The 16,376-nt window shown below is 40.2% G+C and overlaps 1 protein-coding gene across 1 annotated transcript; it reads right to left on the bottom strand.

The window, feature by feature from the left end:
- Positions 1-5,419: 5,419 nt before the first annotated feature.
- LOC135687885 (uncharacterized) lies at positions 5,420-10,191 on the bottom strand. The gene is made up of 3 exons (XM_089108935.1): positions 9,929-10,191; positions 8,967-9,754; positions 5,420-8,714 (listed from the first exon to the last, which is right to left on the bottom strand). The coding sequence occupies exons 1-3, from the start codon at positions 9,945-9,947 to the stop codon at positions 7,602-7,604; spliced, it is 1,920 nt and encodes a 639-aa protein (XP_088965061.1). The 5' UTR covers positions 9,948-10,191; the 3' UTR covers positions 5,420-7,601.
- Positions 10,192-16,376: the final 6,185 nt, after the last annotated feature.

The raw sequence follows: 16,376 nt of genomic DNA, 5'->3' as shown, positions 1-16,376 counted from the left end.
AATATCACCAAATCAACTAAACCATAGAAGATAATCACAACAAAGCAAATCGCTAGACTATTTACTGTTTCGGGGGCAAACTGTTACAGAGAATTCATTATCTTATTCTATAGAACCTTGCACCCCGTCCTGGTGCACAGAGAACCTTATCCACACAAGTTCCTTATTTTCGTGCCATAACACAACTGAATGTTAAAATATCACCAAATCAACTAAACCATAGAAGATAATCACAACAAAGCAAATCGCTAGACTATTTACTGTTCCGGGGGCAAACTGTTACAGAGAGTCCATTATCCTATTCTATAGAACCTTGCACCCCGTCCTGGTGCACAGAGAGCCTTATCCACACAAGTTCCTTATTTTCGTGCCATAACACAACTGAATGTTAAAATATCACCAAATCAACTAAACCATAGAAGATAATCACAACAAAGCAAATCGCTAGACTATTTACTGTTTCGGGGGCAAACTGTTACAGAGAATTCATTATTTTATTCTATAGAACTTTGCACCCCGTCCTGGTGCACAGAGAACCTTATCCACACAAGTTCCTTATTTTCGTGCCATAACACAACTGAATGTTAAAATATCACCAAATCAACTAAACCATAGAAGATAATCACAACAAAGCAAATCGCTAGACTATTTACTGTTTCGGGGGCAAACTGTTACAGAGAATTCATTATCTTATTCTATAGAACCTTGCACCCCGTCCTGGTGCACAGAGAACCTTATCCACACAAGTTCCTTATTTTCGTGCCATAACACAACTGAATGTTAAAATATCACCAAATCAACTAAACCATAGAAGATAATCACAACAAAGCAAATCGCTAGACTATTTACTGTTTCGGGGGCAAACTGTTACAGAGAGTCCATTATCTTATTCTATAGAACCTTGCACCCCGCCCTGGTGCACAGAGAACCTTATCCACACAAGTTCCTTATTTTCGTGCCATAACACAACTGAATGTTAAAATATCACCAAATCAATTAAACCATAGAAGATAATCACAACAAAGCAAATCGCTAGACTATTTACTGTTTCGGGGGCAAACTGTTACAGAGAATTCATTATCTTATTCTATAGAACCTTGCACCCCGTCCTGGTGCACAGAGAACCTTATCCACACAAGTTCCTTATTTTCGTGCCATAACACAACTGAATGTTAAAATATCACCAAATCAATTAAACCATAGAAGATAATCACAACAAAGCAAATCGCTAGACTATTTACTGTTTCGGGGGCAAACTGTTACAGAGAATTCATTATCTTATTCTATAGAACCTTGCACCCCGTCCTGGTGCACAGAGAACCTTATCCACACAAGTTCCTTATTTTCGTGCCATAACACAACTGAATGTTAAAATATCACCAAATCAACTAAACCATAGAAGATAATCACAACAAAGCAAATCGCTAGACTATTTACTGTTTCGGGGGCAAACTGTTACAGAGAGTCCATTATCCTATTCTATAGAACCTTGCACCCCGTCCTGGTGCACAGAGAACCTTATCCACACAAGTTCCTTATTTTCGTGCCATAACACAACTGAATGTTAAAATATCACCAAATCAACTAAACCATAGAAGATAATCACAACAAAGCAAATCGCTAGACTATTTACTGTTTCGGGGGCAAACTGTTACAGAGAGTCCATTATCCTATTCTATAGAACCTTGCACCCCGTCCTGGTGCACAGAGAACCTTATCCACACAAGTTCCTTATTTTCGTGCCATAACACAACTGAATGTTAAAATATCACCAAATCAACTAAACCATAGAAGATAATCACAACAAAGCAAATCGCTAGACTATTTACTGTTTCGGGGGCAAACTGTTACAGAGAGTCCATTATCCTATTCTATAGAACCTTGCACCCCGTCCTGGTGCACAGAGAACCTTATCCACACAAGTTCCTTATTTTCGTGCCATAACACAACTGAATGTTAAAATATCACCAAATCAACTAAACCATAGAAGATAATCACAACAAAGCAAATCGCTAGACTATTTACTGTTTCGGGGGCAAACTGTTACAGAGAGTCCATTATCCTATTCTATAGAACCTTGCACCCCGTCCTGGTGCACAGAGAACCTTATCCACACAAGTTCCTTATTTTCGTGCCATAACACAACTGAATGTTAAAATATCACCAAATCAACTAAACCATAGAAGATAATCACAACAAAGCAAATCGCTAGACTATTTACTGTTTCGGGGGCAAACTGTTACAGAGAATTCATTATCTTATTCTATAGAACCTTGCACCCCGTCCTGGTGCACAGAGAACCTTATCCACACAAGTTCCTTATTTTCGTGCCATAACACAACTGAATGTTAAAATATCACCAAATCAACTAAACCATAGAAGATAATCACAACAAAGCAAATCGCTAGACTATTTACTGTTTCGGGGGCAAACTGTTACAGAGAATTCATTATCTTATTCTATAGAACCTTGCACCCCGTCCTGGTGCACAGAGAACCTTATCCACACAAGTTCCTTATTTTCGTGCCATAACACAACTGAATGTTAAAATATCACCAAATCAACTAAACCATAGAAGATAATCACAACAAAGCAAATCGCTAGACTATTTACTGTTCCGGGGGCAAACTGTTACAGAGAGTCCATTATCCTATTCTATAGAACCTTGCACCCCGTCCTGGTGCACAGAGAGCCTTATCCACACAAGTTCCTTATTTTCGTGCCATAACACAACTGAATGTTAAAATATCACCAAATCAACTAAACCATAGAAGATAATCACAACAAAGCAAATCGCTAGACTATTTACTGTTTCGGGGGCAAACTGTTACAGAGAATTCATTATTTTATTCTATAGAACTTTGCACCCCGTCCTGGTGCACAGAGAACCTTATCCACACAAGTTCCTTATTTTCGTGCCATAACACAACTGAATGTTAAAATATCACCAAATCAACTAAACCATAGAAGATAATCACAACAAAGCAAATCGCTAGACTATTTACTGTTTCGGGGGCAAACTGTTACAGAGAATTCATTATCTTATTCTATAGAACCTTGCACCCCGTCCTGGTGCACAGAGAACCTTATCCACACAAGTTCCTTATTTTCGTGCCATAACACAACTGAATGTTAAAATATCACCAAATCAACTAAACCATAGAAGATAATCAAAACAAAGCAAATCGCTAGACTATTTACTGTTTCGGGGGCAAACTGTTACAGAGAGTCCATTATCCTATTCTATAGAACCTTGCACCCCGTCCTGGTGCACAGAGAACCTTATCCACACAAGTTCCTTATTTTCGTGCCATAACACAACTGAATGTTAAAATATCACCAAATCAACTAAACCATAGAAGATAATCACAACAAAGCAAATCGCTAGACTATTTACTGTTTCGGGGGCAAACTGTTACAGAGAGTCCATTATCCTATTCTATAGAACCTTGCACCCCGTCCTGGTGCACAGAGAACCTTATCCACACAAGTTCCTTATTTTCGTGCCATAACACAACTGAATGTTAAAATATCACCAAATCAACTAAACCATAGAAGATAATCACAACAAAGCAAATCGCTAGACTATTTACTGTTTCGGGGGCAAACTGTTACAGAGAGTCCATTATCTTATTCTATAGAACCTTGCACCCCGTCCTGGTGCACAGAGAACCTTATCCACACAAGTTCCTTATTTTCGTGCCATAACACAACTGAATGTTAAAATATCACCAAATCAACTAAACCATAGAAGATAATCACAACAAAGCAAATCGCTAGACTATTTACTGTTTCGGGGGCAAACTGTTACAGAGAGTCCATTATCCTATTCTATAGAACCTTGCACCCCGTCCTGGTGCACAGAGAACCTTATCCACACAAGTTCCTTATTTTCGTGCCATAACACAACTGAATGTTAAAATATCACCAAATCAACTAAACCATAGAAGATAATCACAACAAAGCAAATCGCTAGACTATTTACTGTTTCGGGGGCAAACTGTTACAGAGAGTCCATTATCCTATTCTATAGAACCTTGCACCCCGTCCTGGTGCACAGAGAACCTTATCCACACAAGTTCCTTATTTTCGTGCCATAACACAACTGAATGTTAAAATATCACCAAATCAACTAAACCATAGAAGATAATCACAACAAAGCAAATCGCTAGACTATTTACTGTTTCGGGGGCAAACTGTTACAGAGAATTCATTATCTTATTCTATAGAACCTTGCACCCCGTCCTGGTGCACAGAGAACCTTATCCACACAAGTTCCTTATTTTCGTGCCATAACACAACTGAATGTTAAAATATCACCAAATCAACTAAACCATAGAAGATAATCACAACAAAGCAAATCGCTAGACTATTTACTGTTTCGGGGGCAAACTGTTACAGAGAATTCATTATCTTATTCTATAGAACCTTGCACCCCGTCCTGGTGCACAGAGAACCTTATCCACACAAGTTCCTTATTTTCGTGCCATAACACAACTGAATGTTAAAATATCACCAAATCAACTAAACCATAGAAGATAATCACAACAAAGCAAATCGCTAGACTATTTACTGTTCCGGGGGCAAACTGTTACAGAGAGTCCATTATCCTATTCTATAGAACCTTGCACCCCGTCCTGGTGCACAGAGAGCCTTATCCACACAAGTTCCTTATTTTCGTGCCATAACACAACTGAATGTTAAAATATCACCAAATCAACTAAACCATAGAAGATAATCACAACAAAGCAAATCGCTAGACTATTTACTGTTTCGGGGGCAAACTGTTACAGAGAATTCATTATTTTATTCTATAGAACTTTGCACCCCGTCCTGGTGCACAGAGAACCTTATCCACACAAGTTCCTTATTTTCGTGCCATAACACAACTGAATGTTAAAATATCACCAAATCAACTAAACCATAGAAGATAATCACAACAAAGCAAATCGCTAGACTATTTACTGTTTCGGGGGCAAACTGTTACAGAGAATTCATTATCTTATTCTATAGAACCTTGCACCCCGTCCTGGTGCACAGAGAACCTTATCCACACAAGTTCCTTATTTTCGTGCCATAACACAACTGAATGTTAAAATATCACCAAATCAACTAAACCATAGAAGATAATCACAACAAAGCAAATCGCTAGACTATTTACTGTTTCGGGGGCAAACTGTTACAGAGAGTCCATTATCTTATTCTATAGAACCTTGCACCCCGCCCTGGTGCACAGAGAACCTTATCCACACAAGTTCCTTATTTTCGTGCCATAACACAACTGAATGTTAAAATATCACCAAATCAATTAAACCATAGAAGATAATCACAACAAAGCAAATCGCTAGACTATTTACTGTTTCGGGGGCAAACTGTTACAGAGAATTCATTATCTTATTCTATAGAACCTTGCACCCCGTACCCCGTCCTGGTGCACAGAGAACCTTATCCACACAAGTTCCTTATTTTCGTGCCATAACACAACTGAATGTTAAAATATCACCAAATCAACTAAACCATAGAAGATAATCACAACAAAGCAAATCGCTAGACTATTTACTGTTTCGGGGGCAAACTGTTACAGAGAGTCCATTATCCTATTCTATAGAACCTTGCACCCCGTCCTGGTGCACAGAGAACCTTATCCACACAAGTTCCTTATTTTCGTGCCATAACACAACTGAATGTTAAAATATCACCAAATCAACTAAACCATAGAAGATAATCACAACAAAGCAAATCGCTAGACTATTTACTGTTTCGGGGGCAAACTGTTACAGAGAGTCCATTATCCTATTCTATAGAACCTTGCACCCCGTCCTGGTGCACAGAGAACCTTATCCACACAAGTTCCTTATTTTCGTGCCATAACACAACTGAATGTTAAAATATCACCAAATCAACTAAACCATAGAAGATAATCACAACAAAGCAAATCGCTAGACTATTTACTGTTTCGGGGGCAAACTGTTACAGAGAGTCCATTATCCTATTCTATAGAACCTTGCACCCCGTCCTGGTGCACAGAGAACCTTATCCACACAAGTTCCTTATTTTCGTGCCATAACACAACTGAATGTTAAAATATCACCAAATCAACTAAACCATAGAAGATAATCACAACAAAGCAAATCGCTAGACTATTTACTGTTTCGGGGGCAAACTGTTACAGAGAGTCCATTATCCTATTCTATAGAACCTTGCACCCCGTCCTGGTGCACAGAGAACCTTATCCACACAAGTTCCTTATTTTCGTGCCATAACACAACTGAATGTTAAAATATCACCAAATCAACTAAACCATAGAAGATAATCACAACAAAGCAAATCGCTAGACTATTTACTGTTTCGGGGGCAAACTGTAACATATTTGTGTTAAAGAGAGTTCATATTTGTTAAAAGTCTCAGCATGATAAAGATCTCAAAGCTTGTACCATGGCAATGTAAGCAACTCAACATAAAGGCCTAGGCCCAACATAAAGACTGTTAGAAATGTCAAATGGTGAAATCAATTCGGGACAAAATGATGAACCCTTTTAAATCATGTCAAGATGTAGCTTAAAAGGAGTCTCACCTAAACCAAAGTAATCTGAGTAGTATCATTCCTATCCATTTTACACTCTCCGAAGCAACTTAGCGCGCGGAATTGAAGCGCCATTTTGTTTATATTGAGCATGGTGCAGCCTCTATTTGATGCTAGTGGTCATTTTTCCTTAGTTTGGCCTATTGTTTTCCCTATTGTTTTGCCCCACTTCAACCCCAATTATTTCGAAAACGGTGCATTTAAGACCCTTTATCTAGAGTGTCAATCAACTCAGCGTAATTTTCTACACCAGAAACATTTAATGATTTTTTCACTTATTTTGAAAAGTATCACCCCTTCCTTAATACATTTAACCGAGGCCCTATTGTTTCACCAGGACGCGCCGCTAAAACCCCTCTATAGTAGTGAAGTAAGGAATGTTCGAAAAATATGGAAAAATAGTAAATTAGCTTTTAAGATTACCAGCTTTTGATACAATGGGTAAATATACTTCATCTCTAGCATAGTACCAGAGGTCTTGGAAATTCTATATGGTTTTGGTGTAAATTGCATCTAAAGTTTGGTCATTCCCTAGGTGGGTTATGACCAATTCAATTCACTTCAATTCATTAAATGTTCTGTTCTGCTTTTGATTGTGGGTATCTTTAACTTTGGTATTGGGAAATACCCCTAACCTAGGGGCCATCAGGGAGTTAGTATCAATGTGAAATAACTTTCATACATCATTTTAAACTTAAATTAGCGCTAGCAATTGGTTTTGAAGGGCTTTAAAACACATAATTTAAGGGGCCTGTATATATCAATGCATGTATTTAGAAGACACGTAAAGAAACAAAAATGAAAAGTTGTTCTTTGGTAGACACTTTTTCTACTTTGAAAACTTAAAGAAAACTTTTTGTTATGTAGCTACATGAAAAAAATATCTTTATAGCGTTGATACTTCAAAAGGAATAAATCGTAACACAATCAATGGAGAGAACTACAACCTCTAATTAATCTATGAAGGTGTCACAAATGTTCGCAAATAATAGTATAATGTGTAATGATGTTACAAAATTTAAATAAAGTCATTGTCTGATTCCGATGAACTTTCATCCATTTGTTGTCGCATCCCTTCCATGACTGCCTCGTATATTTCATGCTTACGTGTTCGGAGATGATAAGTGTTACTGTCCGCATCATATACACAATCAATGGGGTGAACTACAGCCTCTATACTTTCTTTGAAGGTGATGCCAATTTTCATTTTATACGTGTAGCTTTCGTCAGTCTCTTCCATCTCGGCCATTAATACAGTTTTCTCGTCGTAGTTCACATCGATTACCTTACCTACTAAAATGTTTGGAACAGCCAAAGTCGAATCATTTGTAATTAGAGCAACAATTTGATCTCTAATGGGGTAGTTCCAACAGGACAATTTTCGACGAATCCCTAAACAGTTAGCTGTATTATCTGCCAAGTGTCTTACACCCTTTTTAATTTTGTTCTCAGTTTCCATGGTATAGTATCTTAGTCTCTGAGTTCTCTGACTGTGTGACATAAGTCTTGCGATAGCTGCTTCTATGTTTTTGTCCTTTTCCTCAGACAGAACCCAGTTAACTAAACTTTTACGAAGGGTTCCTGTAGTTACATGCAATTGATCATCCGAATGTTGTGAGAATGACTTGGAGAGATAAACTGTAAATGATTCGGAACTTTCAAATGGCTCTCCACTTTTACGCATGAAAAGAAAGTCGTGTTTCTTATCTTTAAGGAGTATCCTCCTTTCTTTATCTATAAATGTTCGCAAATAGCGCTCTAAATAATCGACGCTCGAAACCGAGATCCGATTGCACCCATAAGTCGAAGAGGTTTTAAAAATGTTTATTTCCAATTCCACTGTGCCATCTTCTTTGAATATAAGATAGTTGTTATTTCTATCTCGCTCTTCATCCTTCTCTTGCACTATTTTAAGTCTTATCATGTCAGTGTTTCTTGCCGGATTAACAGTGGCAAACATTAAAAGAATTAAGAAATCATGATACAATCTTGCCTTATCTATTCTCGTGCCACAAAATGTTTCCAATTCATATTTCATTTTCTTTAATAGTTCCATTGCTTGTCCCCAGTAATAGTTTTTTTTTCTGTCCGTATTTGTATTTTTTCTCCTTCTCTCCTTTTCGTACTCTCTCTGTTAAAAGAAAAGTGAATGCAATCAGCAAAAGAAAACAACACCATCAAGAAGGAAAATGCATACAAAGTGCGTAAAGCGTAGAAGTAACCGACAGCACAACCAACGCTGTAATCTTTTCAAAGCATATTTTATATCAAATTCGCTATTGGACGACGATAATTTGGCAATCTTGGTCACTTTGGCCGTTCTTAGTTCACTTGAAACGTAGATATAAACTCTGAAGTAGATGACTTCAAATTAAATGCTTACCTGCAGCTGAGACTGTATTCTTTTCAGCTGCACAATCTCTTTTATTTCCATAAGGTTTCCGCTATTTCTCTTCACATATTTGGCAATATATAAAATCGATTGTACATAGCCTGCCACCGTGCCGTAGCTTAAGGGTTTGGCCAATCGCGTTTGCACGAAAGCATCCACTTTTTTCGTGTTAAGGCAATCTTCAATGTTTGGACTCCGTGTTTCTGTCTCTGCAACAAAAATAAAGTATTCTTTTGCTTTACCAATGATCTTTTTCACTGTTGCCTCTGCAATTTTTCCAGTGGGCCGTTCTGGATTGATTACCTTGCTGTAGAATTCAGCAATTTTCGGAAACTCATTATTAACAGCTTCATGTGTACTATTGTGTGGATCTCGGTAATTAACGCTGTAGTCTTCCATTCTAACATCTTCGAAAGATTCCACATCAGTCATGGAGTTTGTGGCCTCCCCGCACATTTCATTCGTTGAAATTTTATCGTTTGCTTCAATCGTTGTGGTGCTTTGGAGCTGTTTGAAGATTTGCTGTTTGTGTTTGCTGTTAAGTTTTTGAAAATCTCCCATATCTATCAGCCAGTGTCCCCCTTTCTGTTTTCCAAAACGTGACTGCAGCTTTGCACATATCGTCCCTTGGGCTAATCTAGCCCTTATACCCATTCGGTGGAGCATGGTTTTGAAGGCTGATCCAGTCATGTGCTGGAAATCTGTTTTAACGTCCGCCAGTGCCACGTATTGATTTCCATCAATTTCAAACAGATCTCTGTCCAGAATTTTGGTAGGTTCTAAATAAAAATATTCTGGTTACATGTATAAAAAGGAAACTGGTTCCAAGAAAACTGATAACAAAATGCAATCGTGTTGAAAAAGTCTTGTTGCAAAAGTATATGTTTCGACCATCAATCTGTGAGAAAACATCCTTTCTATTGTAAATAATTAACGATAAGGAAACAACTTGCCATGAAAATTTGAATCCATTTCGTTCTTTAACGAGGGACAATTGCTTGATCCTACAAGGAAAATATGCTGATTCAATAAAAGGAAATTATGATGTTTTGCTACAAATACTTTTTTCTACTCTATCGCCCCGCGATCTCACTACGCCCATCAAAATACGTGAAATAAATGGAAAACCAGGTTAGAGAAATTCGGTTTAGAAATTTGGTCACACCCGAACCAAGCCCCAATGAAGCTTTTCTTATAAAAACGCAATTCTAGTTATATGCATCTGGTTACATTGACAAAACAAGCTGGAAGACAACTGGTTACATGATGTAACCAGATAAAAAAGTCATCTGGTTAAAACGCGCTGCTTTCAACGGGGACTAGCCTTATTGAAACTCGTTTTATATTATTGAAACTCTTTCATAAATATCAATTCTGGTAGCATGCATCTGGTTACATCGAAAAAACCGGCTGGAAGACAACTGGTTACATGATGTAACCAGATAGAAAAACCATCTGGTTTAAACGATCTGCTTTCAACGGGAACTAGCCTTATTGAAACTCGTTTAATATTACTGACACTCTTTCATAAAACGCAATTCTTGTTATATGCATCTGGTTACATTGACAAAACAAGCTGGAAGACAACTGGTTACATTATGTAACCAGATAAAAAAGTCATCTGGTTAAAACGCGCTGCTTTCAACGGGAACTAGCCTTATTGAAACTCGTTTTATATTATTGAAACTCTTTCATAAATATCAATTCTGGTTGCATGCATCTGGTTACATCGAAAAAACCGGCTGGAAGACAACTGGTTACATGATGTAACCAGATAGAAAAACCATCTGGTTTAAACGATCTGCTTTCAACGGGAACTAGCCTTATTGAAACTCGTTTAATATTATTGACACTCTTTCATAAAACTCAATTCTGGTTGCATGCATCTGGTTACATCGACAAAACAGGCTGGAAGACAACTGGTCAATGATGTAACCAGATAAAAAAGTTATTTGGTTTAAACAATCTGGTTTCAACGGGAGCTAGCCCTAGTCAAACTAGTTACATTAAAGCGCAATTCTGGCTAAATGTTTCTAATATGATAGAGGAAACTGGTTACAAGACAACTGGTTTCATGATGAAACCAGATAGAATTTTATGCATAACAAGTTTAAACATAAAATCAAACGGACTGGACCCCCCCCCCCCGGGCTGCGAATGCAGCAAACTACAAGCAGACCTTCCCTTTATGGAATGCGGCACCCCCCTCGTCCCTTATCACGAGAGATGCTGCCAAAAAGAAGATTCTAAAATTTTGACCTAACTCTGGCAATAGTTTTACCCTAACCCTAACCCTAACCCTAACCCTAACCCTAACCCTAACCCTAACCCTAACCCTAACCCTAACCCTAACCCTAACCCTAACCCTAACCCTAACCCTAACCCTAACCCTAACCCTAACCCTAACCCTAACCCTAACCCTAACCCTAACCCTAACCCTAACCCTAACCCTAACCCTAACCCTAACCCTAACCCTAACCCTAACCCTAACCCTAACCCTAACCCTAACCCTAACCCTAACCCTAACCCTAACCCTAACCCTAACCCTAACCCTAACCCTAACCCTAACCCTAACCCTAACCCTAACCCTAACCCTAACCCTAACCCTAACCCTAACCCTAACCCTAACCCTAACCCTAACCCTAACCCTAACCCTAACCCTAACCCTAACCCTAACCCTAACCCTAACCCTAACCCTAACCCTAACCCTAACCCTAACCCTAACCCTAACCCTAACCCTAACCCTAACCCTAACCCTAACCCTAACCCTAACCCTAACCCTAACCCTAACCCTAACCCTAACCCTAACCCTAACCCTAACCCTAACCCTAACCCTAACCCTAACCCTAACCCTAACCCTAACCCTAACCCTAACCCTAACCCTAACCCTAACCCTAACCCTAACCCTAACCCTAACCCTAACCCTAACCCTAACCCTAACCCTAACCCTAACCCTAACCCTAACCCTAACCCTAACCCTAACCCTAACCCTAACCCTAACCCTAACCCTAACCCTAACCCTAACCCTAACCCTAACCCTAACCCTAACCCTAACCCTAACCCTAACCCTAACCCTAACCCTAACCCTAACCCTAACCCTAACCCTAACCCTAACCCTAACCCTAACCCTAACCCTAACCCTAACCCTAACCCTAACCCTAACCCTAACCCTAACCCTAACCCTAACCCTAACCCTAACCCTAACCCTAACCCTAACCCTAACCCTAACCCTAACCCTAACCCTAACCCTAACCCTAACCCTAACCCTAACCCTAACCCTAACCCTAACCCTAACCCTAACCCTAACCCTAACCCTAACCCTAACCCTAACCCTAACCCTAACCCTAACCCTAACCCTAACCCTAACCCTAACCCTAACCCTAACCCTAACCCTAACCCTAACCCTAACCCTAACCCTAACCCTAACCCTAACCCTAACCCTAACCCTAACCCTAACCCTAACCCTAACCCTAACCCTAACCCTAACCCTAACCCTAACCCTAACCCTAACCCTAACCCTAACCCTAACCCTAACCCTAACCCTAACCCTAACCCTAACCCTAACCCTAACCCTAACCCTAACCCTAACCCTAACCCTAACCCTAACCCTAACCCTAACCCTAACCCTAACCCTAACCCTAACCCTAACCCTAACCCTAACCCTAACCCTAACCCTAACCCTAACCCTAACCCTAACCCTAACCCTAACCCTAACCCTAACCCTAACCCCAGCCCCAACCCCAACCCCAACCCCAACCCCAACCCCAACCCCAACCCCAACCCCAACCCCAACCCCAACCCCAACCCCAACCCCAACCCCAACCCCAACCCCAACCCCAACCCCAACCCCAACCCCAACCCCAACCCCAACCCCAACCCCAACCCCAACCCCAACCCCAACCCCAACCCCAACCCCAACCCCAACCCCAACCCCAACCCCAACCCCAACCCCAACCCCAACCCCAACCCCAACCCCAACCCCAACCCCAACCCCAACCCCAACCCCAACCCCAACCCCAACCCCAACCCCAACCCCAACCCCAACCCCAACCCCAACCCCAACCCCAACCCCAACCCCAACCCCAACCCCAACCCCAACCCCAACCCCAACCCCAACCCCAACCCCAACCCCAACCACAACCCCAACCCCAACCCCAACCCCAACCCCAACCCCAACCAATCCCCAACCCCAACCCCAACCCCAACCCCAACCCCAACCCCAACCCCAACCCCAACCCCAACCCCCACCCCGACCCCGACCCCGACCCCGACCCCGACCCTGACCCTGACCCTGACCCTGACCCTGACCCTGACCCTGACCCCGACCCTGACCCCGACCCCGACCCCGACCCCGACCCCGACCCCGACCCCCACCCCGACCCCGACCCTGACCCTGACCCTGACCCTGACCCAGACCCTGAACCTGACCCTAGCACTGTATGACAGTCAAGTAAACAGTAATCCTCAGTGTAATTCAAATATTAATCTTCGCTATAATAATCAAAGAGCCCAAATTGATTGACTTAACAAGGAAACTCCGAGCTGCAACTTAAGACCGTCCTGTTTTAAACACCAAAGCACTGTATGTATGACAGACCAGTAAACAGAATTTTCACTGTGAGCACTGTATGACAGACAAGTAAACAGTAATCTTCCAATCAAATCAAATACTAATCTTCCCTCCAATCATTAAAAGCCCCAAATTGAACGGCTTACTCAGGAAACTGAGAGCTGCAACTTAAGAATGTCCTGTTTTAATCACCAAAGCACTGTATGTATGACAGAAGAGTAACAGAATTTTCACTGTAAGCCCGAATCACAGTCAAGTAAACTGTAATCTTCACTGTAAATCAAATACTAATCGCTGCTCTAATCATCAAAAACCCAAAACTGATCGGCTTAAGCATAAAACTCAGCGATGGAACTTAAGACCGCCCTGTTTTAAACACCAATGCACTGTTTGTATCATAGACCAGTAAACAGAATTTTCACTGTGAGCACTGTATGACAGACAAACAGTAATCTTCACTTTAAATCAAAAACTAATCTTTGCTCTAATCATCAAAAACCCCAAATTGATCGGCTTAAGCATAAAACTCCAAGCTGCAACTTAAGACCGTCCTGTTTTAATCACCAAAGCACTGTATGTATGACAGAAGAGTAAAAATAATTTTCACTGTGAGCACTGTATGACAGACCAGTGAACAGCAATCTTCACTGTAATTCAAATATTAATCTCTTCTATAATCATCAAAGACCCCAAATTGGTTGGCTTAAGCAGGAAACTCAGAGCTGCAACTTAAGACCATCCTGTTATAAACACTAAACCACTGTATGTATCAAAGACCAGTAAACAGAATTCTCACTGTGAGCACTGTATGACAGACCAGTAAACAGTAATCTTCACTGTAAATCAAATACTAATCTTCGCTCTAATCATCAAAAACCTCAAATTGCTCGACTTAAACATGAAACTTAGAGCTGCAACTAAAACCGTCCTGAATTTTAAAAAACCAAGGCACTGTATGTATGACACACCAATAAACAGAATTTTCACTGTGAGCACTGTATGACAGACCAGTAAACAGTAATCTTCACTGTAATTCAAATATTAATCTTCGCTATAATCATCAAAGAGCCCAAATTGATCGGCGTAAGAATAAAACTTCCAGCCTCAACTTAAGACCGTCCTGTTTTAAACACCAAAGCACTGTATGTACGACCGACCAGTAAACAGAATTTTCACAGTGAGCACTGTATGACAGACCAGTCAACAGTAATCTTCACTGTAAATCAACTACTAATTTTAGCTCTCATCATCAAAAGCCCCAAATTGAACAGCTTAAAGTGCCACTGAATTGAAAAAAATGAAATTTTTTTTATTGTTGATTCTGGTAGACTAATCATCGCTGATTTCGAAAAAAAGTTTAGTTTTTTAATTTGGAGCCCACAAATAGGGATTTCAGGGGCTCTTTTGCGAGTAGGTCGTGCGAAAAGAGGCTGGGGCGAGTGACGCATTCAGATTTATATAGTCAATTCAGCCATAGTGAGGGCTGTAAGAAGATAAAAAGTTACAAATTGTGTAAAACATGACACAAGCATGAAACTTGATAGAGATAGGCAGTTTAATACGCCGAAAAAGATGGGATGTGAATAGACGCTGACAAATATCCCCTTGTGCTATTTATAGAGTGGGGTACTAGGTTCCAAACCTCTAAGCAGTAATTGACATAATTTAGCCATTAGATCGCGAAACCAGCATGGAACGTGGTAGTAATAGGCAGTTTGATACGCTGAAAAAGATAGGATATGAATTGACCCTGAAAAATCCCCCTTGTGCTATTTATAGAGTGGGGTACTAGGTTCCAAACCTCTAAGCAGTAATTGACATAATTTAGCCATTAGATCGCGATACCAGCATGGAACTTGGTAGTAAAAGGCAGTTTGATACGCCGAAAAGATAGGATATGAATTGACCCTGAAAAATCCCCCCTGAGCTATTTATAGACTGGGGTACCAGGTCCTAGACCTCTAAGCAGTAATTGACATGATTAAGCCATTAGATCGCGATACCAGCTTGGAACCTGGTAGTAAAAGGCAGTTTGATACGCCAAAAAAGATAGGAAGCAAATAGACGCTGAAAAATACCACTTATGCTATTTATAGACTGGGGTACCAGGTCCCAGACCTCTAAGGAGTGATTTTTATAATTTAACTTTTAGATCGCGACATCAGCATGGAACTTTGTAGAGATGAGCAGTTTGATACGCTGAAAAGGATAGGATGCGAATAGACGCCGAAAAATTTCCCTTGTGCTATCTATAGACTGGGATACTAGATTCCAAACCTCTTAGCAGTAATTGTCACAATTTAACCATTAGATTGTGATACCAGCATGAAACTTGATAGAGATAGGCAGTTTGATACGCCAAAAAGATGGGGTATGAATAGAAGCTTAAAAATATCCCACCGTGCTACTTATGGACTTTCAATCAATTCCATTTAAAATGAACTTCTTTACTTTTTGAGGTCCCCTGACCACGAGGTTCTGGGGCAACTTATCCCATCTTGACGGCCCTGGCAATAACTGATGCTTTGACAGTGGCAACGCAAGTTGGAAAGTGGGAAAAGCGCCGAAAAATGTGCAATTTGTGTGGTTCTATAATAGATCAACTTTTTCCCTTGATCAGTTTGCTCACTTTTATTCATAATTAGTTAAGCTGTTCGTAAAAGCATTCTTATTCGACACGCTCAATAATTCACAAAAGGTAAATGATCGGCATAAAGTCTTCGTAAGAACTGCACGCAAAAAGTTTGCTTTTTTCATATGGGATCGAAATTTTCACAAGAAAATACCTTGCACATGTCTTGTAGTTAGATAGCTAGTGATATTTAGAGCAC

This window comes from Rhopilema esculentum, chromosome 6, assembly GCF_057945365.1.
Source record: "Rhopilema esculentum isolate cy_ngs chromosome 6, ASM5794536v1, whole genome shotgun sequence".
Taxonomy (NCBI): Eukaryota; Metazoa; Cnidaria; class Scyphozoa; order Rhizostomeae; family Rhizostomatidae; genus Rhopilema; species Rhopilema esculentum.
Note: the sequence above shows the minus strand (reverse complement) of the source record. Positions and strands in the feature narration are given on the sequence as shown.